General features: G+C 35.9%; 1 protein-coding gene across 1 annotated transcript in view; it reads right to left on the reverse strand.

Annotated features, from left to right (window-relative positions):
* Positions 1 to 12,524, reverse strand: part of LOC123880351 (protein bric-a-brac 1-like) — a 398,185-nt gene that overhangs the window by 14,523 nt on the left and 371,138 nt on the right. Inside the window, exon 2 of the mRNA XM_045928448.1 lies at positions 9,100 to 9,157. Coding sequence (XP_045784404.1) covers positions 9,100 to 9,157 — 58 coding nt within the window. The remainder of the gene's footprint in view (positions 1 to 9,099; positions 9,158 to 12,524) is intronic.

The raw sequence follows: 12,524 nt of genomic DNA on the forward strand, positions 1-12,524 counted from the left end.
TTTTGCATAACAGTTTTTGATTTATCGTGCAAAATGTCGGAAAAAATACCCGAGTATGAAAGCCTCGGTGCGCGGGTCTGACTCGCACTTGGCCGGTTTTTTTATTGAGGGTATTTATTATTCAATGTAAATTGGTCATTGGATGATAACGGCAATACATTGACCCCTACAGGTAACAACAATGTCCATTACAGCTTTTTGCTGGTCGCTGCAACGGTGGTGCTGCGGTTATTAATTAATGAAGCAAAATACTTATTTTTTAAACTCAACATTTCGATACTTTAGTCCAGCACGAAGTAAAAAACGATACAGAATATTCGCTCGTTAATATAATTTATTTTATTAGGGTTCCGTAATACAATGAACTCTTTACCCGACTGCGGCAAAGCCAAAAGGAAGGGTTATGATTTAATTAATTAGGTACTTATTAAAATCAGTTCAGTAGTTTCAGAGTTTATCGATTACAAACAAACAAATCTTTTCTCTTTATAAGCATAGAAGTATAGATAAAGATTATTCAAGATACGTCCTGAACATGAAAAGTGAGAGTCAAAAAAAATTTTGGTTTACCCCTTCGAGTGATAAACAAAATGTTATTTTTTTAAAGGCAGATTGTTTTAATTTTGCCAATCGGTCGTCTTTTTTGACGTACAATCCCCTTTCTTTGAGACAATTCAATATGAGATATTTCAATATGTTTAGAACTATAGATTTTTTTACATTTATATAGGTATATTAACCCAATATAGCAAGTTTAAGTACCTAATAAACGCCCGCTAAGACCGCCAAACTTTTAGCAACTAGCATGGAACCCTACGGACCCTACCTTATGCGTGTTTTGACTCGCACTTGCCCAATCTTTATACCTACCTAGATCATTAAGATAATTGCATGTTCCGTTTATAATTATTACTTTTTATTCTCGACATTAAGGTTTTGGTATGTTGCCTCAAAAGATGCATTCAAAAAGATGCAAGTATGTTGTCAACAACAAATTAATTTTAACCTTGAAATATGTGTATTGAATGATATTATTATGCATACTTGACTTATTCTTGATATGGTCTTGAATATCTAAAAACAAAGTTATAATCCATGTCTGTCTGTCTCTTTCGAAATGAAAATGTGAGAGGGTATAGATTAATTAATTCAATGTTAATATTGTGTTGAATAAAAACCGATGGAAAAATCAGATTATGTACCTACTTATTGTAATATAAGTAGGTAGGTCCAATGAATATTATAATATAGCGTTAAAAAAATATAAAACATGTGACTAAGTAAGTCATAATTTCATGATATTTTTGGAAATTGTAATTATTTACATATTTAATTTAAAAAACCGGTCAAGTGCGAGTTAATCGCACAGTAAGTAATCCGTATAATTATCGTCCAAGAAATAACACTTATCGATTTTTTTGTGATGTAACCACATTTTTGTCGGTTTTTCCTTTTGCTGTAAGACATTGCTATCTACCAAATTTCATGATTTTAGGTCAATGGGAAATACCCTTTAGGTTTTGATTTACCTGAGCGGTCTTGACAGACACGACAGACAGACAGTCAGACAACGAAGTGATCCTATGAGGGTTCATTTTTTCTGTGGAGATACGGAACCCTAAAAAACTACAGAATATCGTTCCTGAATTAATATTCGTGTCACAAAAGAATTAGGACTTAGGAATAAAAATTCGCTATCGCTATGAAATAATCCTCTATTAGACATAGGGGCAAACCTAGTTCTTATCTTGAAAAAATTCAGCCTTTTACCCTTATTAATGTAGACCTGCTATAAATGGTTAATTGCTTTCATGATACACAATAATAGATAACATCTTGAGTTAACATGACAAAACATACTGCAAGCACTTATATGGCTTGTTTTGTTATTGTAAATATGCCTAGTTATTTATCCTCAATAGCTGCAATAGCAATGGTTAAAGAAGTGGGCTGAAATTCGAAAGGTTGGTAAAACAAACGTTGGTAGTCGAAATTCCACGGATACTTACATCCTCCTTCACCTTTTTATTATTGTATAGCCATCGCCAAGGTCTGCACCCATACGTAAAATGCCACGAACACCAGTCGAAATGCCACGGATACGTGCGAAACGATTTGCCTCCTCATTTCTGATTCGAACTGCTAGGATATGGAATACCCTTCCAGCATCAGTTTTCCCCTCCAATTTTAATATGGGTTAACCTTAAAGTTAAGAGTGAATAGGCATCTTCTAGGCTAGCGTGCTCCTTCTTGGCTGCATCATCACTTGCAGGTCAGATTGGAGCCAAGCGCTAGTCTATAAATTTAAAAAAAACCGGCCAAGTGCGAGTCTCGCGCACCGAGGGTTCCGTACTCGAGTATTTTTTCCAACATTTTGCACAATAAATCAAAAACAATTATGCACAAAAATAAATAAAAATCTATTTTAGAATGTACAGATATAGCCCTCCACGTGATATAGTTACCTTACTGTGAAAATTGCAACACATTTTAATTTTTTTAATGATGAACCACAAATTCACGGTTTTTAGATTTATTCCTTAACTTGTGATATAAGATCTACCTACTTGCCAAATTTCGTGATTCTAAGTCAACGGGAAGTATCCTGTAGGTTTTCTTGACAGACACGACGGACGGATGGACGGACAGACAGACAACAAAGTGATTCTATAAGGGTTCCGTTTTTCCTTTTGAGGTACGGAACCCTAAAAAATGTAGCAAAATAAACGGCAACAAATAACACGTCATGCCTTTGTTTTACTCATATTATACAATGTAGAGTTTTTGTAGTAAGGAATTGTTATAGCTCAAGTGACCCGACGCGTTTGAGGGTTAAGTTCCGTTCCTCGAACTATAACGGGTCACAGGTGGCTACGTTTGTCCTATAGCCCCCTATTAATTACTTTTTGTTTTATTAAATGGTCGGGACATTTTCGACCCTATGTCATTTACGGTTAAGGTCGTTTTAGATCAAACAATTAGCGTTTCCATGTGTTTAAAGATGTTTTAACGATGCGTAAAACACTGGCCGCGATCGAATGTTATTTGTATATTATTACACTGTCACTGTATTTAACAAAAACCGGTCAAGTGTGAGTTGGAGTCGCACTCGAAGAGTTTCGCACTATAATACAAGATATAACACTATGTACCTATTTTAAAAAAGAAAACAATTTGCATGGTCGCCATTTTAAAATTTCCCATCTTGGTTTTTTATTAATTGTTGTTTTAATGACAATAGAAATACACACTGTGAAAATTTCAACTCTCTTCCTATATCGGTTCCTGAGATACAGCCCGCTGCTGCTGACAGATGGACGGACAGTGAAGGCTTAGTAGTAGGGTCCCGTTGGCATCCTTCGGATACGGAACCCTGAAAATGCAGCTTTTTCTGCCGATGGAAACAGTTGTTTTATTGTTTCGACTACTTTGGAGGACGCTCATTTTAAATTCATATCCCGATGTTTTAAAACAAATGTTCTGAGAAAAATCCATTTTTACTTTAAATGCCATTTCTGTCATATAACAGCATTCCAAAGAAAACCCTGCATTCCATAGACTATATATATTACTTCGTCTGCATTCCCATTATATTCCCTAATAACACGTAGGATACTTGTTTATTTTAATTAGTTTAATCATTTTCAGTAATCTGTATTAATTCTCATTTCAATACTATTTAAGTGAACTTATTTTATTGAATAGTCAGCCTAAGACCTAGTATGTGTTAATACATAAAGATGATTTCTAGCATGTCTGTAAATTAAGATAATATTATAGTAAATACAAAATGGGGTCTATTAATTTATACACCTACCTAAGATACATGAAAATTATCACAATATTGTAAGGCACTTATTAACTAGCGTAATTCTGACTGATAAAAAACATAACTAACATTAATCAGTCAATAAAATGGGTGCTTTTCCATTGTCTCTTACGACGCGGCGCATAAAGTCTGAAACAAACACAACGCGGAACAGCTAGTCCGGCAAGAAGTTACACAATGCAAGTTGTAGGTATAAGGAACTCTATATCAAAATCATCATCAACCCATCCCTACATCACTATTGAGCTCGGATCTCCTGTCAGAGTAAGAGCCCAACGCTGGTCAAGTGCATATTAGTAGACTTCGCACATCTTTGAGAAAATGATGGAGACCTCTCAGGCATGCCGGTTTCGTCATGATTTCTTGATAGTACTTAACTGCTTATAACGCACATAATTCCGAAAAATTACAGGTGCTTGTCCAAGATCGAACTCTATAGACTCTAGACTAGGACGCCGATGTCTAGGCCTTCAACGCGGTGATAATATGCTATAAATTTTAGCACCCTTCTTTTTTCGTGAAGAGGAACGGTATATTCTAACGGTATTTTCAATTTCACGGTGATATATTATACAATTCGTGAAATGAGAATGAATAAGTGAATACCGTCATACAGTTCCTTATACTACAACTTCTAGAAGTTGCGTTAGATTTGAAGCCGTCGCTTCGTGGTGCTGTCGCGCGTTGTTTCAAACAACAATTGAATTGTATTAGCGTCGCTGCTAACGATAGTACTAGACTGACGAGCGGAATCACATGTCATACGAGTCATTCCCGTTAAAAAGCCGTCGCCGGGCCGTCCAATGGAAAAGCGCCCAATACCTATTTACCCTCTAGGATTTGAATGTTTTACTTAAGTTAACTAAGTATACAGAAGTAACTACTTAAAAACTATAGTCTGAATACTTTGTCATCGTTTCCTTAATACTAATATTTTTGAGCAAAAACATGTAGATATATCATAACAATTACGTGTACAATTGCGTCGTTACTAAAATTGTTATTTTTTTGTTCATAAAATATCTATGTTTATAATGTAAATCTTTAGTACACATATTTTTGATTGTTCGCTACAATTATTTCAAGAATACATAACTTTTATGAAGTACAAGGCAAAATTATTATTTATTTCTGTTTGAGATCGGCGTTTTAAGTTTAATACGATTACGCCTAGGTGCTCGCTGTATCAAAATAGGTTGCAAAGTTAGAGGAAGCATCAAACTTGATCAGACTAGAATACCACTAATACCAGCTGTTGTAATCTACTATAATAATAAAAGTCGTGTAGCATTTAGTTTACTTCGGTTTCAGCCGTAACCAACAAAGGATAAAACATAGAAGACGTAAACTCAACCGTTGTGGGCGGTACATAATTCTATACTCTACCGCACGCATCTTTGATTCGATTTGTAACTTTGCAACTTTCACTTTGAGTCAGCCAATCGCTGCAACGGTAACGGCTAGTGTCACATGATATACAGGAATCGAGAGTAAACTAATTTAATTGTTGAAGTCACCCTTTTAGCGATGGGAACCTCTATTTTCGATTGACGATAATAGTTAGAAAAGCGTCTTCTATGTTTTATCCTTCGCTGGCCGTAACAAGTTAGCTTCGAAAGCTTTCTGATACTAATAGATAAGCTCTAGTTTCCAAGAATTGCAGTGATGTCTGCCGTCACACGAGATCACTGAAAAATTGATTATTGAAAACCTCCTCCTTTTTTTGAAGTCGGTTAATAAGTAAGATGGGATGGTTTCGTATAGAGAGCGTGTTTTGACACGGTAGCTTCTCTGTATTCTTATGAAACCTGAGCTTTAACTTGTATATCATATCGACACATTCGCATGCGATAACGAAATGATTGATGTATTTAACTCCTTAAGATATTGGAGTTTCGCTACCCTATGCGAAATGCGTTATGCTAAAGTCTTATTGACAAACTGTTTTTTTAACCTATTGATATTGAGACTACTAGTTTAACTATTCCACATAAATATCGTGGAAATAGTGTACGTATCTATCTTTGTATTTAGTTGGCAAATCATGACGTTTCTCATCGTGACTCATCATGAGTTCGAAATCCCCGTTTTTAACCGACTTCCAGAAAAGGAGGAGGTTCTCAATTTGTCGGAATCTTTTTTTTTACCTCCACAAATATCTCATGTCATGTTACCTACGCTAAGGCATCGGAATGCAAAATGGAATATGGTATATATTTGAAGTAATTAAAAGTCATTAGTTTCAATTATTAGATTAAAGGTTTCAACATACCTACTCGTACATACCTGCTTATCGGCGATCCGACGATGCAACGCGTTACGCGATGCTATGCGGGAATTGCTTGCTTATTTTTTATTTGGATATAGAAATTACCGTATTTGTGACACGTGCCATTTTTTAAGACGTATGTAAGTATGTTATCCACCCTGCTGACTTTTTGTGACGTGAAATTCCACGAGGGAAGCGGGACGTCAATTTGAACACGTCAACTTTACAACAACTTTCGCACTTCGTCAACGAACTTCACAAATGGTGATACATTTGCTCATCCCGCGTGGAATTTGCCTCTGTTTCTACGTCACAAAACAGCACCTGTGCATTAGTGTTATTTAGGCAAACAGAATAACAACAAGAAGAATTAACATTCATCGTCAGTAGTTTGGCTCTCGCTTTTTACTTTACAATTTTTAGATTTCGTCGCTACTTCGTAATAAAGTGATACGATCGAATGCTTCTTACAAAACGCCCACCACCAGCGGAACCCTGTCAGACCTATGAAAGCGAAACTCGGGTCTCTACTCCGTCTTAACTTCTCTACATAAGCAAGAACTTCAGCTAAGGATTTTTTAGTGCGTCTATTATACGGAGAGACACTAGTTTCGCAACAGAAGTCTAATATGGCCCTCTCCTCGCTAGCTGTCAACCCTGCCTCGTCTAACACTGCCATACGTTTGGATTTCCCTAGTATGTTATCGTACAGAGTTCCTTTGGGTATTCCGTAGTGCGTGGCGGCTTGTGTGAACCTCATGCGCTGGGTGACGACTGCTTGTATTGCCTCTTGGAGCTGGCTCTGCGTCCACGTGGGGGCTTTCAACTTCAGGGTATGACCGTGGTATTCTGATCGACAAATGAAAGCAAGAACGCTACGTGTCAAAAAACTACAACCGTACGAATAATGTATTTCAGTTAACGAAAAGTTATGACAAAGGAAGGTACACTTTCACGCTCTATTGTTCTCGGTGTATGCCCGAATCATACTTCTATAAGTTGTCCTTCCTTTGCATAATTATAGGTAAACTTAGTTCCACATTATTTATTTTCTAAGTCCACTTATAGAAAGAACACATAACACATTGTTTGTGTTCGGAGTTAGATATTCAAATTTGAAACTAGCTGATGGGAAATTATTACATACAATGTCTATGAAATGAGAATAGGATGGAGTTTAATGTAACTTTGCGCCGCATTGTCGCTTAGGTACTTTGAGCAATAACATAACTTTTGCAATTGAGGATTGTAATAGGGAATGACTATATATGCCCATTCCAGGCTAGAACGGGTTTTATTTTCAAGAACATTGTATTGTGAAGACAATATAATCGAGTTACAAGAAATATACTGTATTATTTTATAGCACGAAAGATGGCCACGCACGAATAACAATGCAACAATATATAATTACATAATTATTATCGTTTTTTACAAATAATACGCGCATTAAACTTACGGTATGCCTCTAGATTGCTATACTCAGAACTGTAACATTTTAAACAATAAAGAATTGAAGAGAAAATAGGGCGTAGAGTTCTCTTTCCCGACATTTTCTCACGGTACTCTTTTATATAAATGATCATACATTATTTGTACGGGTTATAATGAAATAGAATTACAAAATAATAACAGAAAACTACGTGCAATACAACAACTTCATATATCATTCACGGATACACAAGTCACAACTGCTTATTTTATAAATCCTGGTGCATTATTTGCGTGATTGCGACGTGTTTACAAGTTATTGATGTCGCTACATGGAAGTGGACGCCTTGGACGCTCAGGGTCCGTTTCTACTGAAGCGGAGGAAATGAGAAATGTGTTTTCGACCATGGCTCTCCGAAATCGATGTTTCCGACCAATCAGATTATTGAGAGATAATAAAAATTATTTTATTCTGTAATGAAATACGGTTGGTTATATAATATGTAGGTTAGTTTAATTTATTTGACGTCACAGATGACGTCACTCGGATCACAGCTAAAAACAGCGCCCTGGATTTTAGAAATTCGTTTTCTTTCTTTCAATCACGCCGTCTAACTATGCCTAAGTCTGCGATTACACCTGTAAGTTTAACTCACGTAAGTAGCTTACGTAATTAATTTACAACTAACTAATGAAAAGAGTGCTTAACATTAGTAAATTTTGTCGTAAGCTTACGTAAGTAACTTACAGGTATGATCGCGGCCTAACATGGATGGTCTATTGAACACGTCTCCTATCTGCTCTGCTTCTATCGAAATGCCCCTTATAGTAATTAAAATATTTAGGGAACAAGGCTAATTTTATAGCAAAAGATATGATTGGCAGTCGACTGAGGAGGGTATCTTGAGTTCAGTCCAATTCATACAACTTCCATATAGCGATATCTTAATTCTTAGCCACATTCTATAAGTAGAGTCAAGGACAAAACTAGGTTTGCACCCGTCCATAGTCACTTATACTGGCGGGTGAAAACCTATGTCGCTGTTTATACCCACATAGTCCAACAATTTGAATATCAATACGCATGTTCTAGAACTGGCAAGAAAACTGATAAGAGTGTTTATAAACTAAAATAATTAAAAAACATTAAGGCGTAGTCCATGCCGAAGATATTCCGTGAAAGCGTGCAGCACTATTAAAGCAAGTGATATTTAATTGCTTAGAACGCACATAACTCCGAATATTCAAATTACAATCCGGGTATGTTTAAAACAAGAGTGAATAGGCATCTTCTAGGTAAATGCGTCCCATCTTAGGCCAAATCATCACTTTCCATAGGGTGTCATCCCTTACTTATAAAATAATTTAAAAAAAGGTACGTGCCCGTAATCAAACTTCCGACCTTTCGGATAGGAGGCGGGCGTCTTAGCCACTAGGCTATCACGGCTTCACGATGAGGTATCGTCTATCAAATTGTTGGACTAGATAGATATATAAAAAAATATTAAAGCAAAAAAGAAAAGTGCGATAAAACAGAGCATATAGATAAGATTTAAAAAATTTAACTGACCTGCAATCGACGATGTGGAGGCACCGAGCCATGCATGAGAATTTTCAAGCAATTTTGCCTGAAAAGAAAGAAAAAATATTTTTAATTTCACATATAAGTACAAAAATAAATCTATCATTCAGCATTGGCATTGGAAAATCTTAAAACTATGACATTATAACAGTGTTTCTATTTTATTTTCAAATTAATTGCCCACATTAGGTAAAATTATAAATAAGACGTTTTCAAAATTGCAAAAAAATGTTATTATCATGAGACTTCATTATATAAATACTTAATTTCTAAAATGATAGTTAGCATGTGCTTTATAAAAGAAGAGCATTGCTATATTCGAATATACATAATGCTAACTTTGCACTCAAACTCGAGGTTTTTTATTGTTTCCTTATTTTTTTCGTCGTACACTAATTTTTCTAGATCTTAGAAGGGTTTCTTTAAAAATAAAAGCATTAAAACTAGATTAAAATTAAAACCAAGCAAGTTTTTGTTGCTGGTGGTACATTAATGTGAAAAATAATGTGACTGAAGGACAAATGTTAATAACTAAATGTTAATAACCATTGATTTTTTAAGTCTTAAAATAAATGAATCTTTTAATGTCGATGATTTTTGTCAGCCCTAGCTGCAAATTGCAAACACCAGTCTCAGTTTTTACCCAGTGCTTTGGTCTACAAAGTATGGCGTAAAATGTTTACTTTTCATTTAGTCTGTAATTAAATAAGTAAATAAATGAAAATAAAATAAATACCTAAATAATAAACTAACAAACCAATTAAAGCATATTTTAGGTTTCCATATCTATAGTGAGGAGAGATTCATAGATGGCTGTAAGTGAGTTATGAAGAGTTGAAACAAAAAGAGGCAAGTAGGTATTTTTAAAATTATTGTAACGAACAAAAAGTCACTCTCATCACACTTTTCATAATTGAGGTAAATATTTTAAAAATGCCGCTGACGAAGGGAACCGCAGACGTTTTTTTGAACATGTCCGCCGCGTGTCCGCAATGTCATTTTGGCGCGTCATGTGACATGTCTGATGTCAGTGTCCTTGTTTACACGGCGACATCTTGCGGCCATCAGCGACACAATAATATATGTACGAGTATAATATACTAGCGATGGCCTGATCACATTTCAAATCACACTAATATTATAAAGGCGAAGGTTTGTGTGTATGTTTGTTACTTTTTCACGCGAAAACTACTGGACGCATTTGGCTGAAATTTGGAATGGAGATAGATTATACCTTGGATTAACAAATGGGCTACATTTTATCCCGGAAAATCGATTAGTTCTCACAGGATTTTTATAAACCTATACTCACGCGAACGAAGTCGTGGGCATCAGCAGGTTCATTTGGTGATTCAATTATTATCATTTTTCTTCATAATGATTTCACAGGCGATTTTTCACGGAAAGTGAAAATTTTCGCACTTACAATATAGATACACATCATAAGTGTAAACAATTTTTCTATAGTAAGAACAGAAGATTACATTATGTAAGTAGATATAGCAAAAAGTCGTTTTAGAGTTTTTTTAGAGTACCGTGCCTCAAAAGGAAAAACGGAACCCTTATACTCGTAGTTTGCAAAACCGACACAATTTTACAATCATGACGATATGTATAAGGTGCCTTTAAATGTAATCGCGCCACACTAAACACATTTATCCGCGTATAAAATCATAATAATACCACAGGAATCACAGTTGCCAAGAAATTGCCGTATGCCCCATGAAATTGGCTCCGGTAGGTAATATCGTTTATATTTACATAACGCAGCTCACACTGCGGTATAGTTATTATATTCAGGCGTAAATTGTTTGCCGGTGTGTACCTAATAATATTATGGGCAAGTCGCTCGGCCCGTGCGTTCATAAATCTATTTTATCGTACGCGAGCAATAAATTTTATTTTGGGATCTTTAATTCTTTGTTATTGAATTGGATTTTAGTGTTTTATTCGGGTAAACAAACAATACATCGGAGCGTTTCTACCGGTACTTAGGGCACGTGCAAGACTAGCGGCGCGGCGCGGCGGCGCGCGTCAACTTAATAAAACATTTTATTTGTAGATTCTATTGTTACTCATTTACAGCTGCCCATTACACGGCGCTTTTGTCTGCGTTCACAATTAAAACTTCGATAAAGCTTAGTAGTAGCGCGCACAAAGAATGCCGCTCTTTGCGCGGGCGATTCTCTGTTCCAATATAAATAAACCGGGACGGAGATAGGCGTGGAATACTGTAGCATTAGATAAAATGTCCGATCGTAAACTTCCTGTTAGAGATCGGGAGGTGTAAATTAATGAATCGATCTTTTCATCTCGCCGTTACAATTACTCTTCGATACGCGGACGGCGCGCAATCATGTTCAACTTTATATATGTGTCTAACTTTGTCCGCAACTTCGTCCACGTAAGCTACAGAAACTGTGTATTTTTTCCGCTACTAATTTTGATCTGGGATGAGGAATTATTGTAGTATTGGAATAACAAGTGTAAATTAAAAATTTATAGCACCCCCGACAAGTGAAGGTTACAGTAACTAGAAAAGAGCTGATAACTTTTAAACGGCTGAACTGATTTTCTTGAATTATAGCTAAGAACACTCTCGATCAAGCCACCTTTCAAACAAAAAAAAACTAAATTAAAATCGGTTCAATAGTTTAGGAGCTACGATGCCACAGACAGATACACAGATACACACGTCAAACTTATAACACCCCTCTTTTTGGGTCGGGGGTTAAAAACAATACATATGGCACAAAATGCGCGACAGGTCGAGATGGCATCTCGATCTGTCAGGTGCTAAATCTACTTTAGGTCCATGGTACAGAAACTTCGAACTACATATTTTGTTTATTCTTTGGGGTGTGATAATATCCTTTTAAGCTGGGTCAGTGGGTGTAATACCTGTAACGAGATGCACTTTGTACTATGAAGACTTAGCGTAGAAGCCTACCTTTCGTCAGCCTACGCTTCAATCTAGACATCGCAAACACAGTTTTCAACTTACTTATTTAAGGGCTGAAAATCAGGCTGGAAATCTGTGCTTTGTACAGAAATACTGCCTACTGCAGAACTTATCCATTTACTTCCTAGCTAATAATTACTTGTCGATCTATACTTACGTAATTTTAGTTCATCGTACCTTGGTTACATAGATTTATCATAGTAGGTAGATGACAGGTCACTAAAAAAATGTTTCATGTGGTATGGTTTGCACAGACTAAAAATACAAAATGTTTCTCATTACTTAGGTACTATTATTTTATTTATAACTAGCTTAAGTCCGCAACTTCGTCCGCGTGGACTATAGAATTTCAACACTTTATTTTACCCCCTTAGGGGTTGAATTTCTAAAAAAATCCCTTTCTTAGCAAATGGTCATCATAATAGCTATCTGCGTGCCAAACAGCCCGATC

The sequence above is a fragment of the Maniola jurtina genome, chromosome Z, assembly GCF_905333055.1.
Source record: "Maniola jurtina chromosome Z, ilManJurt1.1, whole genome shotgun sequence".
Classification (NCBI taxonomy): domain Eukaryota; kingdom Metazoa; phylum Arthropoda; class Insecta; order Lepidoptera; family Nymphalidae; genus Maniola; species Maniola jurtina.